Source organism: Pseudorasbora parva, chromosome 5 (assembly GCF_024679245.1).
Source record: "Pseudorasbora parva isolate DD20220531a chromosome 5, ASM2467924v1, whole genome shotgun sequence".
Lineage (NCBI taxonomy): Eukaryota > Metazoa > Chordata > Actinopteri > Cypriniformes > Gobionidae > Pseudorasbora > Pseudorasbora parva.
In genome coordinates, this window is record NC_090176.1 from 10,543,802 (window position 1) to 10,570,352 (window position 26,551).

General features: G+C 38.7%; 1 protein-coding gene and 1 long non-coding RNA gene across 2 annotated transcripts in view; one reads left to right on the plus strand and one right to left on the minus strand.

Annotated features, from left to right (window-relative positions):
• Window positions 1–11,090: 11,090 nt before the first annotated feature.
• LOC137075830 (zinc finger protein 850-like) overlaps window positions 11,091–26,551 on the minus strand; it is a 188,540-nt gene continuing 173,079 nt past the window's right edge. The window contains exons 13-15 of the mRNA XM_067444782.1: window positions 17,658–17,915; window positions 16,400–16,512; window positions 11,091–11,268 (exon numbers count right to left, since the gene is read on the minus strand). Of these exons, the coding sequence (XP_067300883.1) occupies window positions 11,168–11,268; window positions 16,400–16,512; window positions 17,658–17,915 (472 nt within the window). The 3' untranslated portion in view covers window positions 11,091–11,167. The remainder of the gene's footprint in view (window positions 11,269–16,399; window positions 16,513–17,657; window positions 17,916–26,551) is intronic.
• LOC137075062 (uncharacterized) lies at window positions 11,320–15,845 on the plus strand. Its single transcript, XR_010904983.1, has 5 exons — window positions 11,320–11,567; window positions 12,929–12,973; window positions 13,865–14,009; window positions 14,845–14,937; window positions 15,362–15,845. It is a non-coding gene; the product is annotated as an uncharacterized lncRNA (long non-coding RNA).

The window sequence follows — 26,551 nt, forward strand, 5'->3', positions numbered from 1 at the left end:
TTTGTTCAAAAGTCAGATTAATTTAGGAAGAAAACACACACCGATGTGAATACTTTTGTCATTGATAATTACAGACGCTATTGAAAAATAAACTAGCAAAACAGATGGCTGCGTTGGTAACTTGTTATACTGATATAGCTAAATACATTGCAATGGATTAGCTAGCTAAATATATGTACTTAGCTAGTACACAATATTCTCATACCTCATTCTCAGTACATGCTTTATTTATTTTTTTGCCTCCCTCTCTGACCAGCAGTTAAATATAGTCCGCTGTGCAGCACTTCTCTTTATTGATGGCGCTAACGTTTGCTCTCCCATTCAATCTGTCATGTCACAACATAAGAAAACTAAGGTGAAGACTCAGATGCGCAAAGATGTGATTTATTATGAAAAAAACAAATACAAGATAAAAACTCACGAGGGGGAAAAACACATAATCAGAACTGTAACATAACTCAAAAACATACCAAATTGAGAAATCACGGGGAACCGGAAGACGCAGACATAAAATACAAAAATACAACAACAGACTGACAAACACAAGGAGCTATAAAGGGAAGAAATCAAGAGGGGAATAAGGGAACACAGGTGGGGCCAATAAACACTAATCAGAAAACAAGGGGGAGGGATCTGACCATTACACGAGCACATGCTCAACATAACAAAACCCACATGTGCACACAAGACAGGACAGGCATGTGACATTACCCCCTCCTTAAGGAGCGGCTACCAGACGCTCCACTAGGGACAGGGATGGGAGAAACAGACCAGGAGGGCACGGGAGGGACGGACCAGGGCGGGACGGGAGGGACAGGGGAAACAGACAACGAAGGAACAGACAAGGGAGGGGTAAACAAGGGAGTAACAAGGAAAACAAAAAGTTCAAATGGCCAGGGCAGCACACCGAGTTCGGAAGGTCCACCGAGTTCAGGCAGCCAGGGCGGTGAGAGCAGGGCGCCAGGGAGGCGCGGTGAGAGCAGGATGCCTGGGAGGTGCGGTGAGAGCCGGGCGCCTCAGCGCCGCAGGGAGAGCCGGACGCCTCAGCGCCGCAGGGAGAGCCGGGCGCCTCAGCGAGAGCCGGGAGCCTCAGCGGCGCAGGCGGAGCAGGGCGCCTCAGCGGCACAGGCAGAGCAGGACGCCGTGGAAACTTCTCCGGTCCAGCAGTGTTCAACGGAACAGAGTCCACCGGCATAGGGACCACCGGAACATGATCCGCCGGCACAGGGACCACCGGAACACGATCCACCGGTACAGGGACCACGGGAAACCGATCCACCGGCACAGGGACCACCGGAACACGATCCACCGGCACAGGGACCACCGGAACACGATCCACCGGAACTGGGACCATTGAAACAGGCACGGAGGGAGCCTTCCTTCTCCTCCTCCGTTTCTAGACCACCGGAAAACAATCCACCAGCACTGAAAACACCGGAATACGATCCACCGGCACTGGGACCACCGGAACACGATCCATCGGCACTGGGACATCGGTATCCTGGATTTTGAAAAAAAATTTGACTCTTCAACCATCCCTAGTTCCATGAATTTTCCAGTAGTCCTGTAATTTTCCTGTAGCCAATTTCCTGTAGTTATTCCCAGATAACAGGATATTTGTGGATAGCATGAAGTCCCCCCCCCCCCCTTGCATGCCATATTTCAAAAGAGGCTGTGAATTCCATTTCCAGAGCACGTGTCCAAAGGGGCAGAGCTACAATCAGCAAGTAAAATATGATCCACCAAAAAAAAAAAAAAAAAAAAAAAAAAACACAAGAAAAGAAAAACACTTACTAAATCAAATACTACTAAAACAAACAACAAATTAACCTACAAATAACTGAAAGTTCTCAATTATTCAACCAGCAACTTTTATTTGTAACTCCATGAAGCGATGAGCATTTTGATTACTGAAATAGCTATGTTACTGAAATCAGAGTTCAATTTCTTCCCAGAGTCAGTCACTGTTCCTCCTCAGTACACACATAGGAACAACGAAGGCATATACTGTTTGCTTGCCCATTCCAAGACAAGACCAGTTCCTCGAGGCTTCATTTCAATCTGAAATGGTGGTCTTCCTGTGCATTTTCCCCCAGTAATTTTATTAGAAAAGGTGCATGCTTTCAGTGGAAATTGCATAAATGAAGCAAGCATCGTCAGGTTGTCAAGGTAGGCAATGCAGGCTTTTTGTCCAACCAGGTCATCATTTTCAATCTCGTCCCGTCCACTGATATTTCTGGAAGATGCTTAATATTACCGACATTTGAAGCTGCGCCACCAACTCTGCATAAAAAGGCAAAATATGAAAAGGTCTTATATTTTTGTATAGTGAAAACTGACTATTACTACAAGTACAACCCTACAACATACCAATTGTGCCTCAAATGAAGCTAGTGAATATAACATACCGTAGTTGAAGAAAAGGAATACAATCCTCATCAGAGCTGTACCCATCCTCACATAATCTTGGGTCTTTCCAACTCTCATCCATTTCTATACTGTACATAAACACACAAAAGCAAAAATTCAAAAAGACAAAATCAATAACAAACTGAAAACGCAGTCATAAGACACTTACATTCTGATTCTTGGATCATTTGCTGCCTCCTCATCTGGAGAGTCATGCTGCTCTTCTTTCTCTACAACATCTAGAGATTGCATGCTGCAGTAAAATAGAGGTAGACAATTAGTATAGATAATTAGATGTATTGGGGAAAAGTAAATTGCATTCTGTCCACATTAGTTCAAGCAAACAACATTGTCACTGTTTCACTGTAGTTGGTGGCAGGCAGCACTGGCCTACAGTACTCAACAATCCTCAAACTGTTTCAGTTTGCAATGGAGACATGACGTGTAAGACAAGGGTGAGAGCATGCCGTGATACATTTTCATGTGCTTAATTTTAACCAAGTAAAACACGACTAGTATGTGACTGTTGTGCAACAGTAGGCAAGTTTTGATGGAAAGGGCGCAAGAGATATGAGACTTCAAACCAGAGGCTCACAGCACTAACTCCAAGGAATATAGCCTACAGCTATAAAAACTCACCTGGCCTCTAATATAGCGACCTCATCTTCTCTAAGGCATTCTTCCAGGATGTGTACCCCTTCAATGGGAAATTCACCCCAGACAAATCAGAAAATATGATCAGAAAATATGAATTTTGTATTCTTCATACAAAATTGAAAAGGCTACGCAAAAAATGATGGCCCAGTAAAACCTGCAATAATACCTATCATAGTCCGACTCCTCGGTAATACTCGAGACCACAGGCTCTGGAGGTTCGCAGGATAGTTTGTGGGGAGTAGATGTATTTGATGTTTTTGAAAGCTTTAGGGAAATAACAGAGAACATTTTTCTAATTCAATTTCACAGCAACAAATAAACATTATATAATTGTAACTTAAAGATGAATGAAGTTTACATGCTAAATCAGATGATGATTTCTAAAACTAGGTGCTTGTCTATGGAAGTAAAACTGTGCGACTGGATTTTGAATTCTAATTTTTAGCACTGAATTTTTTGATATCGAATTTTTAACACTGAATTTTATTTTGCATCTAAATCAGACTTTGAATTTTAAAAGCCATCGAATTTCTAGCTCTGTTTTTTTTGCCTATGACATTTTTTCAATGTTTTAAAAAAATTCAGTGTAAAAAGAAATTCAACGTCTCAAAAAATTCAGTGTAAAAAAATTCAACGTCTCAAAAGATTCAGTGTAAAAAAATTCAATGTCTCAAAAGATTCAGTGTAAAAAAAAAAATTAATGTCTCAAAAGATTCAGTGTAAAATAATTCAACGTCTCAAAAAATTCTGTGTAAAAATATTCAGTCAACATCCGGGTAACCAAGGAGAAGCAATCGATCCCTGTATCAAATCATCCAACATCCAGCCAATCATTTACGCTCCATTGGTCATGTGACGCTGAAACAGGAAGGCGGGGAAGTTCACTATCAGGTGAGCTCCAGAGCTCAGCAGCATGGCTCAGAACACACATGATGGCGCTTCGGTGAGTTTACTCATGACCAATGGAGCGTAAATGATTGGCTGGATGTTGGATGATTTGATACAGGGATCGATTGCTTCTCCTTGGTTACCCAGATGTTGACTCTGAATATTTTTAAACTGAATTTTTTGAGACGTTGAATTATTTTACACTGAATCTTTTGAGACGGTGAATTTTTTTACACTGAATTTTTTGAGACGTTGAATTTCTTTTTACACTGAATTTTTTTAAAACATTGAAAAAATGTCAGGCAAAAAAAAAAAAAACAGAGGTAGAAATTCGATGGCTTTTAAAATTCAAAGTCTGATTTAGATGCAAAATAAAATTCAGTGTTAAAAATTCGATGTCAAAAAATTCAGTGCTAAAAATTAAATTCAAAATCCAGTGGCACAGTTTTACTTCCATACTTGTCCTAGCAGAAGTGAGCAAGTATGACTATGGCTAATCATTCTGAATGAATTTGCATTCTACAAGACACGTCTGTGTGGTTACACTCAGCAATGTTGTCTAGTTGCTAGTGATGAGCAAGAATGTGAGAAGAAAAAAAAAAAGAAGAAAAATTCACATACAAGGCTAATTACTTTGCTGATTATTTGAACAAGCAACACATTTGAGTTCAACTTTTGGTGAAGTAACTTAGTCATCATGCCAGGGTTCCTACACAATTTTATTTTCAAAATTCCATACTTTTCCAAACTCAGATTTCCAGACTTCCCAACAGATTTTTCTGACCATATTTAACTTGTTCTGACAAATTGGTTTAAAATTCAACTGTTAACAAGTATGTTACATTCTAAAGATTTTGTATGTTGCCTTTTATTAGGATAGGAAAGTAGCTAGACAGGAAGTAAGGTGGAGAGAGGGGGGCGGGATTGGGAAAAGTCCATTAAGCAGGACTCGAACTTGAGTCTCCCGAAGCACAACAGCACTACATGGCGACCCACAATGCTATCGGTGCTGACAAATATGTTACACTCTGAGTCAAAAACCTATGTAGGCTATCATGTTAAATTTGTAAGTTTGAAAATTGTAGCTACTGTTGCTTGTACAAATCAATTTAACACCAAACCAGTCAAGTTCAAGGCACAGCATTTTATTAAAACAGCAATGCTAAATCAGTTATTCATATATATGTAATTTTGTACATTTAAATAACTGTAAACCCCTACAGAAACAGAAGGAACGTTCATGTACTATTAACCAGAAAATTAGAAAATAGAGCTAAAGTCAATTGACAATGGCTAATTGGCTGTTAGGTACAGCAAACGTGTAAAGACTGTTTAGGTCATTTACCTACCCTCATGTATTCTAAACTAATACGACTTTTGTTAATCTTCAAAATCTTGGACACATGAAGATATTTGGATTAGTTCACCTCAAAATCAAAATTTCCTAATCATTTACTCACCCAATGTCATCCAAAATGGCAACCAACTCAGTTGGATGCTCAAAAACGTAAATTTCTTTTTCACTGAAGATAGTAAGCAGGGCCGTTTCTAGCCTTTCTGGCACCCTAGGCGAGAGTCATATGTTGCAACCCCCCCCCCCCCCCCCCCCGTTTTTTTTTTTTTTTAACTACCTATTTCATGGGCATATTGTACATGCATTAATCGAATAATGTAGCTAGGTTTATTATCACTGAGATCACAGATGTTGGGGGGTTCGGGGGGCATGCTCCCCCGAGAAAATTTTGATTTCTATGATCTACATAAGTGTATTTTAAGATGTTCTGAAGGCCAAAAAATTAGACAACAATAGCTTGAAAACCATGTCACTTGGCACCGCTGCGGATTGAAGAACACAGTGAGTGACACAAAGACTAAAAGACGGGACGAAGCCGTAGCCGAAGCCTCGTGCCAGTTTCATATGTTTTAAAGGTTAATCACATATTTTTTTAGGGGGGGCTGATGCATAAGTTCATAAAAAAGAGCCTAGTGAGGCCCATGGTTATGACAGTATTAGCCTACTTGATCAATTTACACTAAACAGCTATCTCTGATGTAAAAAAAAAAAAAATGATTCAAATGAACTGCTATAATGTTCTGCACCTGAAATGAGCATGGCGTGTGGTCCGTCCAGTACTAATATTCAGTGTAATGTTTTGCTCAACCTTATGATAGAGCGACCAGCTTAGTAGAGAACAAGTCCTACAAATAACCAATAAGTAGGCTAACATACCTGTATATTTCACTTTCTTTTTTTATATTTCCTCTTTTTTCTTTTTACGATACTGAGCCCCTGATGGCTTTGACCTTTTCATGATGATGAAACTAAAGCACGCTGTAACGAGTAGAAAGTCTTGAGCTCCCATGTGTGGGGATTATTATGAAAGTTCACCGGGGAATAAAGTGATGTTAATCGCCTCCGTGTTTACATCCACTCCAGTTACATTAAGTGAGCTATCCGCATTTTTCACTCGGACACAAGCGTTAAGTTACAACGCCACGGATGACGACGTTCCCTGCCGCCCTCTACAATACATGATCTTTTTTCATTACAGCAGCGCCACTATCACCATGGCGACTTCACTCCAATAATCGCAACTAATCATAATGCCTTGAAATAGCAAAAGTACGAAATATTAATAATAAAATATATATGAAATAACTAAAAAATCTTGTTGGGGCGGGGGCTCATTGGCGCCCCCCAGCTGTTGGCGCCTTAGGCGACCGCCTAGTTTGCCTATGCCTAGAAACGGCACTGATAGTAAGGCATGGATATCTTGGATGGTATTGAGGTGAGTAAATGATTAGGACATTTTCATTTTGAGGTGAACTAATCCTTTAAATATCTTCATGTGCCCAAGATTTCCAAGATTAACACAAGTCGTATTAGTTTAGAATACATGAGGCTAAGTAAATGACCTAAACAGTCTTTACAAGTTTGCTGTATGACATTAAGTGCCCAGTACACTTCAGCAAACAGAACTTCTGGCCCACTCACAAAGGTTCTCATTGAACTATTGGATGAAGTTGTAGCTGTGACACTACAATAAAAAGTTTCAGCACATTTAGTAGCGAACAGGGTTGAAACTAACCTAGAAATCTAGACACAGCAAATCTTATCTGCCGCGAGTGTCGTCTAGCAACTCTCAATACTCTTCTGAGCTGTAAACGCCTAACTCTTGCTGGGCCAATCACATCGTGTATAGAGTCGGTGGGCAGGGCCATAATGACGACGGCCGAGTTGCGTTTGCGTGCATCTAGTAAACACAGAAGCTGGTGAACGGCGGTCTTTCGAATCAGCTTTGACCGCGACTCTGGAAGACTTGGAGTTAAGCTTTTCTCTGAGAAAAGAACGGCACTGAAGTCATTCTTAAATAGGGAAGATGTGGTTGGAGTTTTGCCGACCGGATACGGCGAATGTTTAATCTATCAAAGAGCTCCGCTTCACCTTCGTTGAAATTGTAACTGCAGTGTAACTGTTCATGCCACCTGAGCTGCATTAAACATCTAAATGTAAATTCAGTTGCAGCTTCTCTGCCACCTCTGCATTTGATTTCAATTGATTTGTTATAGTCCTAAATTGCCAATGTAGTTAAACGATGTCACTTATAACTTTTTTTATAACAATGAAAAGATATGCACTCCAGTATAATGTTTGCAACACTATACAATTATTTAATTTATTAGAAAGCCTTGTAAGATGTTGTTGTCCAAAGTCTTCCAAGTATTCAACCATATTATATATTTTTTTCAGCATTAACGTTACATTTAATAGTTTACCATCTTACAGTCACCTGTAAATATGTATTCTTTCTACAGATCCACTCACGTTTACAACATGCATTAGTTCTCTCAAACTGACAACTTGCTTGAATGATAAGCAACCTTAAACGCTTTATAACGTGAATATATATTCACCTCTGACACGTATTTATATAAACACAGATGTATATTATAATTTTTCTTTTGAAGTTGAATTTAAATGGTTTGAGTGACACGGATGCGCGCACTCGTTCATTTATCAAAGGTCAAATACAACTGTTTTTGGAAAAAGACAAACTTGAGCAATAGGAATAACGTTACACGCATACTGAATTGATTCCCTGGTCATTATAGATCACTTAACAACAAAACACAATCTAATCTTAATGATTGCATGCTCCCTCGATATTTTGCTTATTTGATTGTGACGCGGATGCACGAGCTCATTCAGCGGCCCAGATTGGATACTCTAGTAAATATAGAAGTTATGCGAAGTGGAAATACACAACATTAATTTGTCACACTAAGAAAATATCAAATATAAACAGTAACGTTAAAGAGAAACAACACTCACGCCGTGTCATGCGAAAACGCAACCGCACTCTGTCAACGCACCTGACTAGTTCAAATGCTCACCTTTGATCGCTAGTTACATTATGGGATTCGTGATGTGGTTGGTCTTGGTTCCACCTTGGTCTGGGACATTAACGTTGTGAGACTTTGTGTGGTGGTGGATGCTGTGATGAGACGACGATGCTTTTGGCCTAGCATATGGCTTACAATTGCCGCCTCCCCCATGTTAGAGATGTCAAATGATTTGACATAAATTTTACAAATAGCTTTCTTGTAAATTTTTAATCTTTGGCTAACCATGCTTTATATTTAGGATTGGCAAGCCAGCCCTCGGAAAACTTGCATTTTCCCATTTTGTTTGCCGTGAAGTCCACACAATGTAAAAGCCAAAGACAAAGTTCCAGGTATTTTTGGTCAAGCGGTTTGAGGTAGGGGTGCTGTGATGGCAACAGCCGCCTAACAACGTAACAGCACAAACTCCAATGGATCAAGTGCGATCGGCAGCGCTGGCAGACTGATCCAAGTGCCAAGGGGGAAAAAAAGATTGTATATAATATTATATATTTATTATATACATTTTAGAAAAGGAAAGGGGAACAATAGTCTGGAAACATTCATATTTTTCAATACTCAGATTTATTTTTTCCATACTTTTCCAGACCTGGACATTTCTCAAATCAAATTCCATACTTTTCCAAACCCCATAGGAACCCTGCCATGCACTGATTACAACAACCCTTCTTGTTTGTAGAATCTAACCACAAAGAAGTATTGCACAAAAACAACATGAGGGTGGAAATTCGTCCTTACAAGTTTAACTCTGTAACGTTAGCTAACAATAATCAGAAAATGACACAATCAAGTAACTTTATACATATAACAAAAGAGAAGCTATAAACAATGACAATATTACAAATCTTCCTCCTTTCATACTTTGTACACGTTGAGTAGACTGCACTGTTTAGCGCAAACATTTGCTATTTGCATTTCATCGATTGTAAAGTTCAAATCAGAACGAGAATGCTAGCTATAGGCTGTAGCTAAGTAAGCTAACCATCAAAACATAATAGGGGTGTCCTCGACTAAGGATTTAGACAATCGAATCAGAATTGTCGAATCTTTCCATGGTCGACTGATAGTCGAATCATCTATGTGTGTGTGAATGGGTTGGGAGGGGCACGACACTTGTCAGCAGAAGGGTAAAACTATTTTTATTTTCCTTTACACATTGCACACAGCAACAACTTTTAATAAAGCATAAAGCGACCAAAACTGCCTGCCAACTGACAATGGCTTTCTTATTTAGGTTTAAATAGCCTATACGGTAATGTGGTGAATAAACATTAATAAACCGTTTTCTCATAACATGTTAAAGCCGCGATCGAAATACAGAACATCACACAAATATATAAAAGAACATTTTGATAAATAAACCTAAAAAAATACCTGCCTAGAGAGGAAAATAACACTTTGAGTGCGTTTATATGCAGGTTTTGAAGCCGATTGTGCCTAAAGCGGGTGAAGACGTAGGCAACGTGAAGCTCAGCCCCGCACGCCTCAGGCTCTCACACCGCCACCTGACGTGCACATTATATACACGCGAGCTCAATTTTGAATTGACTGACAGATGAGCTGCACGAAAGCGCTCTGTGGTGCAGCAGGATTTTAAACAACTTCCCGAGTGGCCGCGGACAGGCGCTGAATGCTGCCGCCGATGTGTGATGTACACTGCCGCCGATGTACACTCATTGAACGTGTTCTAATTTTAAAGGCGCGGTGCGAAGCTCAGTGCCCTTAAAGGGGTCGCACACCGATGCTCAGCCCAGCGCCGTGACACGTCTTTAAAATATTGAGGACCCCCATATTGCCAAAATGGCATGATCCTCGTTTCATAACACCCTCGAAGATTCGACCGTGAGATCGGTGTTCGAATCAGGCTCCGCATATAGATGCATCGAATCTTCGACTATTCGGGTCACCCCTAAAACATAGAATTATATCGTTTACTAGCTAACGTTACCAGATTGATAATTAGCTACTCTACTACCATTACTTGATTCATGAAGATAAACGGAGGATAATATAGTTTCCATTACATTGTCAGGAAGACAACAACAACAAAAAAACAATAGATAGTATGCAAGCAATAAGTTACACTTACTAGTCCAAAAGCATAACAGCCAAGTCAGCATCGGTCGGGCACCCCTCCTCCTCCTTCAGCTCACGCCAACGAGCAAACGCTGGGCCAATGTCGATCCTCGTCCTGCCTTTAATCCGATGGTTTTCTCGTTTCCTTTTTTTGCTTTCCTCCGACAAAACCTTTTTTGCGCTGCTTCGGCCATAACTATAACATTCGGCACACAAACAATAGTTTGGCTCGCAAGTCCGATTTTCAGGAAGTGGGGGTGGTAGTGGAAGTGACGTATATGCCGTAAAGCAGTCGAATTTTGTAGTTACTACCCGAAACCCGAAGATTAAAAGTACGATTAAAAACGATGCAGACCACATCAGGCTATGGCAGACGTGTCATTCAACCTATTGTAAGTCAATGTATCATCACAAGATTCATGAAAATATATTATGAAGGTTGAAAAGTTACCGCTTTAATATAACATGATGACTCTTACTGAAATATGTTGTAGAAAACTCATGAAAGATCTATGTTATTTAAAATATCCATTATATATTTGGACAATGGGCGGCGCCATTTTGTTTGTCGCCATGCTATATAATGCATTGTAGAATGCATTGTAACCCTAAAATAAACAACAAAAAACTAAATTTCCATTTAAAATTGGAGTGTTTTGACCCCTGCCACCCCAACCCTGTAGAATGTCAAATATTTACTTGAAAAAGTGATGGATCTGAACATGAACTTTGCTCATTTAGATGACTTTGGGAGATGCGGATTCTCATGAGTCTGTAGATTAGATGATTGGGTGAAACTCTTTCCACATGAAGAGCACTGGTACGGCTTCTCTCCTGTATGAAGTCTCTCATGATTTATCACACTGTTATCCCTGAAATTGTTTTAATTCAAATTATTTAGGTACAATAAACATAAACTCCAACAGATTTGCTCAATAACAACATGTTTTTAGTTTGTTGTACGATTTGCATGATGTTGTTCATTCTATTCTGGTTGTTTAAATTGAATGTACTGAACAGAGCCTATTTTGGTCTGTTGTCAATGCGACGCAATACAAGGAAGACGCTGATTGGCTCTTTGAACTGACGTCAGGCATGGACGCAGCTGCGCGCATTTTTATCAACGTTTGCTGGTGAGTAGGACACAGTGTTGCCAAGTCCGCGGTTTTCCCGCGGAATTGGGCTACTTTTAACCACTTGCCGCGGGTTGATTTTTTATTCCGCGGGTTAAAGGTTTAACATATTGCATCAGTTATATTTAGCTGAAATGGTTGTGTTGAAATAAATATTTTACTTTAGCCAATTCATATTCCACCAATGATAACAAGGATTCTAGGATGATGACATAAGCAATATCGTATCAGCATAACTGTGCTGATAAGCGCACACTTTGTGAGGTACAGTGGCACTGCTGGGCTTGTTCGCTAATGTGTGTGTGTGTGTGTGTGCGCGCGTGCTGCGGCTGTTTTCGTTTCCATGGTAACCGAATGCGTGCTCTCCAGGGTTGTTGCTGGTAAAAAATAATTTAAAAAATAAATGTCATACACAGAAGAATTTTCTGTAAATTAACATTTAATGAGGAATATATGAGTAATAAAATAGACTGTTTATAATTACTTATACAATTATCTTTTAGTATAAATGGTGTGTAGTGCATAACACTACCATAAAATGTGTATTGGAGTGTTATATTTAGATTTTTTTGGTATTGGGCTAGTTGGATTGGCCATTGGGCTACTTTTGGGCTATTTTTGATTGGCCATTGGGCTGGTTTTGTTGCGAAAACCTGGCAACCCTGGTAGGACATGTCATTTTACATTTTGGTCTCAAACAGCTATAATACTATTAATCCCTAATAAATAAGATGTATAACAGTTAGCCAGTAAAACTAAATGTAAGTTTAGGCTGTGTCAATACATGTCACATAGTAACTGTTACATGTCAACGTTCGTCACCAATTGCATCCGCCACTTTTTACAACGTTAATTCTTACGACATGCTCTCTGGGAAAGTGATAATCACATTTAAAATTGAATACTTATTCTTTTTTGGTCAATAATTCTCATCAAACAAACAACTGAACGCTTCAACAGCTGAGATATTCAAACGATATCTCGTTCGGTGGTGTTTGTGAATCTTGGCAGTTTAACTTGCCTTGTTAGAAATGCTCAACGTGGTTTTAACGTAAATACAGCGTAACTTTATTAGTTAGGTTTTATACGTTTTTGCATGTCTTTGTGAGTGAAGTATTAAACAAAACAGCTTCAATTGACAAACCTGCGAAAAAATACTAATCCATATCTGTCTTAAAGAAATGCAACCTCGTGCTCATCAGCGTGGTGTTAGCTAGTACATCAGTTACATGCTAAATAAATAGATGGCTAGATAGTACTTTGTTTCAAGAGACAATTTTGTCAATAACAGATCAAAAGATGTAAATTTGCCTTGTCAGCTAGTAAAAAGCACTCTAATGTGGATTTGTGTTTCTCTGCAGATTTCAAGAAGTTCAAAGCAAGCCTAATAAAGATGATCTGGAAATGTAAGTATTGCATATATGCTTGTGACAAAAGGGGATACTTATTAAAACATTACAGACTTAAACATGGGAGCTATGCAAGAAGCCAGCCTTTTCCATGCTTATATCAGGAATGTTTATGTACTTTTAAGTTTTTTTCAATAGCCTTAAAATACACTTATCTCGTTTTCATACAGCGACTGAAAAACAACAATCTGTGGGGAAATTTGAAGCTAAGTTTCGCTGTCAGCTTTGTGATTTTCTTGAACCCTGTAAGATTACAGAATATTTTGCCCACCTTCGGCACAGACATCTCAAAGACCACCAAAAAGTTAAATGTCCATTTCAAGGCTGTAGCTTTGAAAGCAGGGTATATTCCACATTCAGTGCACACAAAAGTAAGCATCACCAAGATCAAAATGAGAAAATGTTTAAACCAGAGCTAATAGTAAAAATAGAGAGTAATGAAAATGAAAATGATGACAGTGTAGTTGACACTCATGAGTGTGCTGTGCAGGAGATGCTTCCAGATTAATTGGGCCAAGATGATTTCAATGCAGAAGCAAACGAAACACTATCACAAGACTTAGGAGAACAATTGGAACATAATTTAGCAGCTCTTTTAAAAAAAAAAAATGCAAACCCTCCTTCACATACCAGAGAACTCTGTTCAGGAAGTAATTCAACAGCTTTGCCATATAATCCAGTTGTCCCAGCCACTTTTGCACAAGCATGTGAAGGCTGTTTTTCAGAAACACTTTGGACATGTAGATGAGTCAGTTGTGAAAGAGGTAGTTGAGACTGTGGCAGAGAGTGACATATTGTCCAAATCATGGCTAGATAATTATTTGACAGTTGTTAAATCTTCACAGTTCCCTGATGTTAACACATGCTTTTTTTGTTTTACTATTTCAGGTGTATCAAGAATTCAGCCGGGTAGTTGGGAAGAACCTTAAAAAAGAATTTTATGGCTCTCTTGATCGTCACTGTCCACAACTGATTCAGGTCAAAGAGAGGTCTCGCTGGGCAGATTTTGAGCGATCTTCTGCATCAAGCCAAGGTTTGTAAATTTAAGTTAATGCCATTGTTTAATTTTGAAAGCCAGATTACTTAAAAGGGATCGTTCACCTAAAAATTTAAATTTAATGTTTATCTGCTTACACCAAGGGCATCCAAGATGTAGGTGGGTTTGTTTCTTCAGCAGAACACAAATGAAAATGTTTAACTCCAACCATTGCAATCTAAACATGCGCAGACAAATCCTTATTAAACACAGTGACTTGTGATGACACATTGATGTCTTAAGACACAGAAAGATCAGTTTGTGCGAGAAAGCGAACAGTATTTATATAATTTTTACCTCTAATACATCACTATGTCCAACAGTTTTAAGCGCGTGATCACTTCCATTGAGTGAGGTCAATGTACACAATATGGTATAGAGATACACGAGAGAGAGATGATCACGCGCTGAAGGCTGTTGGACATAGTGGTGTGGTAAAAATTATATACTTTTCGGTTTATCCCACAAACCGATTGTTTTTTGTATTAAGACATCAACGTGCCATCATGAGCCGCTGTGTTTAAAAAGGATTTGTCCATGCATGTTTTTTTTTTTTACTCTCATAGATTCTGCTACCATTCACATGCATTATATGATTACATTATACAGACAGCAACAGTTGGAGTTAAATCTTAATTTGTGTTCTGCTGAAGAAACAAACACACCTACATCTTGGAGTCCTTTGGTGTAAGCAGATAGACATATAATTTTAATTTTTGGGTGAACTATACCTTTAAGACTGTTCAGTAACGCAGACAAAATTATGATTAATGTAAATTGCCTTCCTTTTATGTTGACAAATTATATTTTCTTTTCAACCTCCACACCTCAGGCTACTGATATCGTTGACATGCGACGTGTTGCTATGAGAGGGCTTCTGGTACTCCTTGGCGATGACCCAACTGAGTTCTTCAAAGCAGGCTTTGTAAGTATTTTTAATGCAGTTTTACTTTTTGTAATATTTTTCTTGATGTGCATTTAAAACCCCACCAAAAAACAAAGTTATAGTTTAGTTAAATGATGAATGTAAGGATGAGGTTTTAGTTTTAAGTCATTAAGGATAAATTTAAATTCCTGTCATAACACTTATAAAACTCTAAAATACAATCCTGGTTAATCTCATAATTTTACATAATTTTTAATGTAATCAGTAGTTAATGTCATCCAAAAATTTATACAAATGTAAACGAAAACACACATGTAATGTGTAAATATTACTGACCTTCTGGAAACATTTTTATACATAATTTGCAAAAAAATATGCCTGCATACAACTAATAAAAACATTATCAATAAAATTAATATCTAGTGCTAACATGTGTCTTGGTAATGTTCATGTTCTTGTCCAGGCTTCTGATGATGGAGACTCGTACCAGCATGTGCCAGTTGGAATCCTCAGCTTAGAAAATGAAGATGTGGCTCTGCAACCCCTGTCCTTCCGCCTCCACCCATCCTCGGTGGGAATCATTTTGGAGGGGAATGTTGTAATGGACAATTTAGACAACATACCCCAGACCAGGTCTTCTTTTTGGTTTAACTTATGCCCTGCACCTAGACTACCCAAAGTGCATGGGCAACACCTTTTTTTCATTCAGCAAGTTTTGCTTGCTTTGGGCAAGAAGGAGTTGAAGGGCAAGATTCTGGCTGTTACAAATCAGCTTACCATGTAAAAGGGTAAAGAAAAACATACTGTACTTATTAAAATTTTGGGAAAGTTTTGAAATACTGTTGTAAAGATTTACAATTGGGTAATTGGTACTTCACCAATTTTACTTTTGTCACTCTTTGAAAACTGATTTTGATAAGTGAATTCCAATAAATTGTAAGTCCAAATAAATCATTGTTATCCTTTGTCCTTGTTTGATATCTTTATTAAATCATTGACCGTAAATAGCTATTTAAATTAAAGTTTTGGGTTCTGCAACATTCATCCATGATAAATGTTAGCATATACAGGTTGATTGAACTTAAAACATTTATGGAAACTCGTTGCCCTAAAAAAGTTGATTTTGTCTTGTTGAAAAAACAAAAAAATTCCAGTTTAATGTACGTAAAATTTCAATAGCACTGAATTAAAAATTATTAGTTCAATTAACTAAAAGTTTTTAATTAAATGCTGTTAAAATCTTAAGTACATTAAACTGGAAATGTTTAGTTTTTTCAACAAGACAAAATCAACTTTTTTAGGGCAACGAGTTTCCATAAATGTTTTAAGTTAAATCAACCTGTATAGGCTTGCAGTGCAGGCTTCTTGACCAAGAGAAAATCTTTTCACACTGTGAGCACTTGTACGGGATTCTCTCCTGTATGAACTCTCTCATGTGATTTTAAACCACTGGACGTAGTGAAGGTCTTTTCACAGTAAGAGCACATATAAGGCATCACACCAGTATGAATGCGCTCATGCTCTTTTAAAGACGCAAGATGTGTAAAACTCTTGCCACATAAAGAACAAACATGAGGCTTCACACCAGTATGAACATTAAGGTGTTTTGTTAAGCTTGATGCCCAAACAAATGCTTCAGGGTTGCCAACTCTCACGCATCTGGCGTGATACTCACGCTTTCAGGCTCTGTCTCACGCTCTCACTCCGCCCAACACAATCTCACGCCAAATTGCCAAACCTGCTTTTGATATTAAACAAAGCTATAAGCTTTAATTTTTTTAAATGTGTTTTAATGAAATTCAAACAATAAATAGCGTTTTGGCGCTAATGTGGCATAATGTTAAAGCCAGAGTCGTTGAAAAGCGGAGTTGCATGCTCTCGTCTCCCTGCGGTGCGCGCTGGTCACGTGGCCCATGAGCGCTCAATACTTTTAGCGCTGTGCCAATGAATTTAAATGGCTTAAGCGGATACACAACAGTTTCACCATATAGATGTTTGCTGCAAGTTTTGGTAAACAGTACAGCATAGTGTTAGTGTTTATTGATTATTAAGTCAGCCATATTTACAGGATCGTTTTATTATGGAGAGTTATAGAGATTCAACATTGTTAACATTAATGTTATTCTTGTATTTAGCCCTCAGGTATTCCTTACTAATAGGTCACACTCATACTCATTAAATAATATTTATTGAATATTTTGAGGAGATCTTTTGGTACTAAATACTATTTGTGCAACAATTATTGTCAATAAATGACCACTTAAAATATTTTTCTTCTAATATTTGTATTTCTTCTAAAATTTATATTACAATTAGTGTAGTAATTAATATTAAAATAGAGAATTCCAATTCAAAGAGGCAAATTAGAGTCATTTTGTGGCTAAAAAATATTAATGTTTATTTGTAATGCCATTAGGTGCCTTATGGCTCTTTAATAAATATACATGTATCTAATCTAGTTGCTCAAAAATATATTGCAGTCTTTGCATTCTAATAAATATTTAGATATGATGATCAAACACTAGATTTCTTTAAATGTGAAATTTCAAAACTTAAATAACTTGCATCCTAATCTTTTTAATGAATAATGATACTTATATAAGCAGTCACAAGTGAATATTAAGGAATGGCACATATAATTTGACCCAAGAAATGTTTAAACTAGTGCCAAACCCCCCCCCCCCCCCCCCCCCCGGCCCTCAAAAAATCTCACTCCAACCTAAACTTAAAAGTTGGCAACCCTGAATGCTTTATCACACTGATCACAGCTGAATGATCTCACTCCAGTGTGACGGCATAGATGATCTTTGAGAGTCTTTTTGAGCCCAAAACTCTTTCCACATTGAGTGCATGTGAACGGTTTTTCTCCAGTGTGAATTCTCATGTGCTGGTTTAGGCGTCCTTTCTGAACGAAACACTTTCCACACTGAGTGCATGTGTAAGGTCTCTCTCCAGTGTTAATTCTCATGTGTCTCTTAAGCTCTGATTTATCTGTGAAACTCTTTCCACACTCAGAACTGGTGCAAGATCCCTTGACTTCAGTTTTTCGAGCTTGTTTGTGTGTAAAATTCTTTTCAGTTTGTAAACGAGTGTGTTTACCAGAGGTGTGGACTCGAGTCATGTAACTTGGACTCGAGTCAGACTCTAGTCATGAATTTGATGACTTCGGATTCGACAAAATGCACAAAGACTTGCAACTCGACTTGGACTTTAACATCAATGACTCGTGACTTCACTTGGACTTGAGCCTTATGACTCGAGAAGACTTGCTACTTCCCATGAAAACCTGGGGCAATGTTTTTTTCACACGGCCGCGCCGCGCAGTGTATCTGCATCTGTGAAAAAAATGTGCACCTGTATGCATGCAGAGAGCACACGCGCTGCCTGCCCGACATCCAATCACTGTAGTCCCACATTGGTTTGATTCAACAGTATCCATAGCTACCAAGTCCGCGTATAACACGTGACATATTTGGGCTTCTTTTTTTGGCAAGTCGCGGTAAAAAATCTCGAGTTGCGGGTCGCGGTTTTTTGGGCTTATTTAAAAAAATGTGGTTGCTTGTTAGGAAAATATGACAAGCAACTTCGTTTCTTTACATTTATGGTCGCTGTTTTGTCCAAATACATTGCCTGACACTGTCTTCTCACAGCTAATAGCCATAGTGCAACGATACAAGTGCTGTATTCATTCGTCCTCATACATCCCGCCTCCTTCCCCTCTTTGAAGAAAAATTGCGTTCAAAGTGCAGGCATGTGATGTGATGTTATAAATGTAATGATAGTTCGTAGACGTAAATAGACGAATACATTTTATTTTTATTTTTTACAAACAATGCAACCAGCAGAGATATACAGAGATGGAGAGGAAACAGGAGGTAAGCCACCTAATTTAATTTTTAAAATATTTTTTTATAATGTAGGCTATTTATTATGACTATTATTATTTGGCTATTATAAAAATAAATAATAAAAAAAGTATAGGCTACTAATAATAACAGTAGGTATGGTTCGAATGTATATTATTATAAACATGTCTCTATATTGCAGCACTCTCAGTGTTTTCCTATGAACTCCCAATCATAGACTGTAAAAAAAGTGCATATTAATCCTAAATAGTAGCTATGTGACATTAGTAATTTTCAACACTCTTTAGGGCAGATTACACATTGAGATGCAGGGCTTATCCTTTTTACGGTTTATAGTGTGCATGTTCACCACTGCTCCTTATATGTGTGCAATAACTCCGACTGGAGTTACCATAATCCTTCACGTCACTTTTTCTCTTTTTCCATCTACAAACCTCTTCTGTTCACAGTCTTTATTGCAACTTGAAGAATTTTGTAAAATCCCATCTCTATTTGCTTTTTAAACGCCACGAGATTTCAATTTAATATGTTGCAGGCACATTTATTGATACATTATTAATCATAAATTATACTGATGATAATAAATAATATAATAATATTGGGCTTGTTTTGGGCCCCCCACCCCTCTAGGTATTCTTCATACCTGAGAAGAATATGAAACAGATGCCAGAAAATCTATAGCCTCACATGTTGTATTTGAACTCTTTACTCATATCAATGTTGTTGTGTCAATATTCATTGTCTATTATACACTACGGTATACAATAATATTTCAGTTTCAGTGTATGCAATATTAAGAATATTTTCACTGCTTCAAAAGTCATAAGAAAGCCCTTTCCCTCAAGAAACTGAAGTCATATGCTTTGCCATGGCAAGCGGGCATAAAAAGTATAGCAAAACAAAATAATTGAATAAATAAAATTATTAAAGTAAACCAAATTAAACCAAAAATAAGCTAAACAATATTCCCATAATGGCCCTAAGTTTAGGCTAAAAGGACCCATATCTATTTGAAAGTTTAACTGTTTTGCAATATGAGGTCAACACAATACAGGACTGAAGCTGCTGTGCATTGTTCTAGTGCAATATGCTGTTGAAATACAAGCATTTTCTGTGAAAATGTACATTTTCAGTTTTTTTACTGTATTTGCTTAATGTCATTGTATAAAAAGAGGTTTAAATAAATACAAATCTTTCAGACATACATCATTTGTATAATTTTTATTTTTGTGGTAAGATGACTTGAAGTGACTCGAAACTAAAATGGTAGGACTTGGACTCGACTTGAGACTTGTTGGCTTTGACTTCTGACTCGACTCGAGACTTGACTCATCTTTGACTCGACTTGACTCGGGACTCGAGGGCAAAGACTTGAGACTTACTTGTGACTTGCATAACAATGACTTTGTCCCACCTCTGCTATTTAGAGCAGATTGCACATTGAGATGCAGGGCTTATCCTTTTTACGGTTTATAGTGTGCATGTTCACCACTGCTCCATATATGTGTGCAATAACTCCGACTGGAGTTACCATGATTAACCTTCACGTCACTTTTTCTCTTGTTCCATCTCCAAACCTCTTCTACTTACAGTCTTTATTGCAACTTGAAGAATTTTGTAAAATCCCATGTGTATTAGCTTTTTAAACTCCCAGAGATTTCAATTTAATATGTTGCAGGCTCATCTATTGATAAATTATTGATCATAAATATTATTAATTATACTGATGATAATAATATTATAATATTTGGCTTGTTCTGGGCCCCCCAGCCAGAATACCTCTAGGTATTCTTCATACCTGAGAAGAATATGAAACAGATGTCAGAAAATCCCTTAAAGCCTCACATGTTGTATTTGAAACTACTCTTTACTCATATTAGAGGATGGATGCCCGAGCATCCATAAAATTGCTTATTATGCAAGCAGCCAATGGGCCTGTTTAACTTGATGCAATGGTTTGTTTCTGTGACTAAAATAAATGTAAAATATTACCCTAACATCCGTCTTCCTGCATGCAGAAATTTGTTTATGTCGCCGTGACAACAACGCGCAACACGTGCGTGCATATTGCCCGCGGCATCCTTGTCATTCCAGTGAGCGCAACTTCAGCGCTGCTGGCAGGAGGACAGCCTTGAAGCCATCCGCAGTTGATACAATCCTTTTTCTGCATAAAACCTCGATTAGCCTAAACTTTGATGGATAGATTACCGTATTTTCCGGACTATAAGTCGCTCCGGAGTATAAGTCGCATCAGTCAAAAAATGCGTCATGACGCGGAAAAAAACATATATAAGTCGCACTGGACTATAAGTCGCATTAGGGCAGAGCTGGAGCCGCGCGCATGCGAGCACGCGAGCACCCGCGCGCGCATGCGAGCACCTGCTCGCGTGCACTCGCTCGTGCCCGCTTCACTGCATAACCCGAGCAGAAGAAAGAAAGTTTGAAGTGAGTGAGAAACTTGTAAGGGACTGGCGAAAAGCAGAGGTTACTTTAATTGTGATGAAGAAGAAAAAGAAATCTACTTGCGGACTGTAAGCAAGATGGCCAGAGCTGAAGGAACGAGTCCACAGAGGCTTGAACTCTCTGCCGCGCGAGACGAACGCTGTGAGAATCGTTCTCCGCTGCATGTTTTACTACATGCTGTTTGTATTTTGCAGAATAAGATTTTCTTTATGGGAGCATTTTGTTTGTGTTCAGTCTTTCTAAGTTGTTGTGTATAAGTAAATATTAGGCTACAGGAGCAGCATAGAGCGCATTCTCGCGGCTATATGTTTATTCTTGTCAGTCAGTATGAATTAAATTTGATATATAACGTTAAGTCGCACCTGACTATAAGTCGCAGGACCAGCCAAACTATGAAAAAAAGTGCGACTTATAGTCCGGAAAATACGGTATGTAAATAGATCCCATGTTGCAGTTTAGGAAGCATACAGTTTGAGAAAATTGGTAAGATGACTTTCATTTCAATAAGCATGTCAATTACGTTAATGTTTCGTTCTGTTAGCTTGGGCCATTTTTAGCAGACCTTTGTTCATTTAATTTCAGTTGTCTATTTGATTGGGCTCTGTGTAACGTTTGATGCCCCATGCGCGTGCTGATGCGCTTGTCTGTAACGTTAAAGATTTCAGAATGCCTTCCTTACAGTTGCTTAATAAAAGCGGGCTTTCCACACAAACAAACGTGCGTGTCATTAGTATATGAGGGGAAAAATAGATTTTAACTGTCGGGCTCGGACATAAATATTTTAATGCCTGTCGGGCTCGGGTCGGGTTCGGTTACTGCTCTGTCGGACGCGGGTCGGGCTCGGACAGAAAAATATTGTTCCCAGATAGCAAAATTGCTCTGGACCAGATCCGGCCCACACTTTACACTTTCATCTGGCTCACTACCCGCGTGGAATGATGGCACTTGGGCGGTCCGCTCCCGTTTGCCAGATTTAGGCCGCAATCAAGCCATAGCAACGCCGCATGTCAGCCATGAACAAAACGCATGAAGCGGAACTGGCCCACATCTGGCCCAGATAGCAAAATTGCTCTGGCCCAGATCCGGCCCACACTTGACACTTTCATCTGGCCCACTACCCGCGTGGAATGATGGCACTTGGGCGGTCCGCTCCCGTTTGCCAGATTTAGGCCGCAATCAAGCCATAGCAACGCCGCATGTCAGCCATGAACAAAACGCATGAAGCGGAACTGGCCCACATCTGGCCCAGATAGCAAAATTGCTCTGGCCCAGATCCGGCCCACACTTGACACTTTCATCTGGCCCACTACCCGTGTGGAATGATGGCACTTGGGCGGTCCGCTCCCGTTTGCCAGGTTTAGGCCGCAATCAAGCCATAACAACGCCGCATGTCAGCCATGAACAAAACGCATGAAGCGGAACTGGCCCACATCTGGCCCAGATAGGAAAATTGCTCTGGCCCAGATCCGGCCCACACTTGACACTTTCATCTGGCCCACTACCCGCGTGGAATGATGGCACTTGGGCGGTCCACTCCCGTTTGTCAGATTTAGGCCACAATCAAGCCATAACAACGCCGCATGTCAGCCATGAACAAAACGCATGAAGCAGAACTGGCCCACATCTGTGTTAATATTCATTGTCTATTATACACTACGGTATACATTAATATTTCAATTTCAGTGTATGCAATATTACGAATATTTTCTCTGCTTCAGAAGTCATAAGAAAGTCCTTTCCCTCCAGAAACTGAAATCATATGTTTTATAGCAGTGGTTTTCAAAGCAGTGGATGGGGACCCCTGGGTGCCACGAGGGGATGATAGGGGGGATAAAAAGTATAGCAAAAAAAATTTTTTGAATAAATTAAATTATTAAAGTAAAACAAATTAAACCAAAAATAAGCTAAACAATATTCCCATAATGGCCCTAAGTTTAGGCTAAAAGGACCCATGTCTATTTGAAAGTTGAACTGTTTTGCAATATGAGGTCAATACAATACAGCACTAAATATGCTGTTGAAATACAAGCATTTTTTGTGAAAATTTACATTTTCTGTTTTTTACTGTATTTGCTTAATGTCATTGTATAAAAAGAGGTAAATACAAATCTTACAGACATACATGATTTGTATAATTTTTATTTCTGTGGTAAGATGACTTGAAGTGACTCGAAACTAAAATGGTAGGACTTTGGACTCGACTTGAGACTTGTTGGCTTTGACTTCTGACTCGACTCGACTCGAGACTTGCCTCATCTTTGACTCGACTTGACTCGGGACTCGAGGGCAAAGACTTGAGACTTACTTGTGACTTGCATAACAATGACTTTGTCCCACCTCTGGTGTTTACATCTTCATTTGAGAAATGATGAGGTTTTTGATGTTTGTCCTCATTTACTTCCACAGAGTCTAAAATAAACATTACATTTCCATAAGTCAATAAATGAAGGAAAAATTTGAGAAAATGAAATATGGTTCAGTCTCTATTTAGCACAAATCCAGTTTACCGAGTCTAATAAACTAAGCAAAAAAGAAGCGTCCCCTTTTTCAAGATACTGTATTTTCAAGGTAATTTTGTAAAATCCAAAATAAGCTTTACAGACCTTTATTTGACAGTGTTTATATAATATTTTTCATGCTTGTTCAATGAACGATAAGTATTGCAATGCAACTGTGGAACATTATTTAAAGGGATAGTTTACTCAAAAAATAAAATTCTTTTAAACATTTTTTCTAAATATCTTTTTTGTTCAGTAGAACAAATAAATCTTTACAGGTTTGGAACTTGTGAGTAAATGATAGAATTTTCATTTTTGTGTGAACTATCCCTTTAATGCTGCGTTCACACCGCACGCGAATGACACGATTCGCGTGAGTGATTTACATGTTAAGTCAATGCAGAGACGCGAATAGGCATTCTGCGGCGCGATTCGCGCGAATGAAGCGCCAATGATCATGCAATTGAGCGTTTTAAACGCGTGATTCGCGCGAACCGCGTGAAACACGCAAATCGCTCAAGTTGAAAAATCTGAACTTTGGCGGATATTCGCGCCGCGTTAACCAATGAGGAGCCTGCTTACTGCTGTCACGTGGTGAAGTGCCGGATGGGAAACCCATAGGGGAACCCCGAGGCCAGAATAATTTAAAAATACTACTGTATTGTGTCACAGAATATACTTTTAATAGTTTTTCAGGCGAGAATGTAGTTGTTTAAAGCTCAAATATGTGATTTATTTATTAAGAGAGCTCCTATTTGAAAATTTGGTCTGGTGTTTTCGGAGGTGTGAGACCCAGGCGATCACCGGAGCTCAGCGCTCATCAACCCCAGTGAGAGCAGCCTTAACTCGGATAGTCTTTCTGCCGACTGCCACTGCCTGACAGAACCCCCTCCCATGACGCGAATTCGCGTCTGTTGTGTAGTGAATGTCACACGCGAATGAAGCGAATTTCACGCGCGAATGAAGCGAATGGATTCAAATTGTTCGCGTCATTCGCGTGCGGTGTGAACGCAGCATAAGACCCAATCAATCGGTTTCATAGACAAGGCTTAAAGGGATACTTCACCTCTTTTTTATATTAAACTATGTTATTCCCTTAACTAAAACGAGTTGATAGATACCGCTCTCGTCTCAGTGCGTGCACTTAATCTCTCTGAAGCGTGATGACATTCTGATAGCATTTAGCTTAGCCCTGCAGTAAAAAGTCCCGGCCGAAACATCTTCCCTCACATCTCCCTTTATTGACAGAAATGAGAGAGTGAGTGGGAGGTGTGAGGAAAGATGTTTCGGCCGGGACTTTTTGTGGCAAGCCAAAGTACTCTCAGAAGTGCTATTCCGCCATACGTTATAGTTCTCCTTTTTAATCCGATTAGAGAAGCGCCACGTTTTATTTGTCATCCTTACTTGATCATTCAACTATTCGTGTAACTGAATTTAAATAGGGAAAACGTGGAGGTGTTTGGTACTTTTTTTTATTTTTTTATTTTTTATTTTTTTATTATGCAAACAGACAAGTACAATATTTACAAAAGAGAAGTAAGATGCAAAATACAAATACAAGGGCCAACAAAACATAACATGCCAGTACGATGTGTGCGTGTGTATGTATGTGTGTATGTGTGTGTGTGAGTGTGTGTGTGTGTGTGTGTGTGTGTGTGTGTGTGTGTGTGTGTTTGTGCGTGTAACTGGTGTGGGAGTGTTAATGTATGAATAAAGAATCATGTAGGGAAGTACAACAGACATAACCAAAAAATATATGTGTATAAATAAGGAAATAAAATGGGGTATGAAGAAGGTGACAACAGCAATAGTAATAGCAATATTAATAGGGGTGTGCATTGGCACTGCCTTCACGATTCGATTCGATTACGATTCACCAGGTAACGATTCGATTCAATTCGATTCTACGATGCATTGTGATGCATCAAAATTCTACTGCACATAAAGCAAATTTTTCATCAGTCATGATGCAATACTAGCAGATATTAAACAACAGATTGTATTGGCTGCTATGTGTCTCCTGTATCTTTGACATAAAAGTTATTAAATAAAATAAAATGTAATTAAATAAAATTAAATAAAATGCAATTAGCCATTAAATGCATGACTGTTTCACCAAACATTCTTACATATTCAGGTTGTTAGCGACCCGGATCTATATTTAACATGGATAGACCTCTACCTGTCGTGATAATATATAAAACTCCTGATTTTAGAGTAACAGCTACAGAAGAATAAAATAAAACCTATTTCGTTACCTTTTGGAGCTTGGAAGGATTCAGTTTGAGCAGATGTTTAATACCATCATCATATGTCCTCGTCAGAGTTTACCAGTAGATTCAGCATCTGCGTCATATTCGCGATCTCCAGCATATTCTCCAAACTCATTTTCAACGTCTTCAAAATCAATATTTTGATCACTGACAGCTTCTTGACCACATCCATCATCAAGAGACAGTGACACTAACATATGATTGTGTTTAGTACTTGCTCTCTGAAGTAAATCACTAACCCATTTCAAGTTTTGCAGATTATAATTATTGTTTCGTTTTCTGTCAGAGGTAACTATGAGTGAAACGTCACTTCATCATTGGGTATCAGACATTGCCACCTTGTGGAATAAAGGGGAATTGCACATAATCGATTATGGCACTTTGCCGCATCGATGCTGAATCGTTCATGCCCCGCATCGCGATGCATCGCCGAATCGATTATTGTTGACACCCCTAAATATTAATAATAATAATAATAACAATAATAATGATAAATCCAATTAATTAGAAATGACAAATAGTATTAATAGTATTATCAGTAGTAGTAATGACA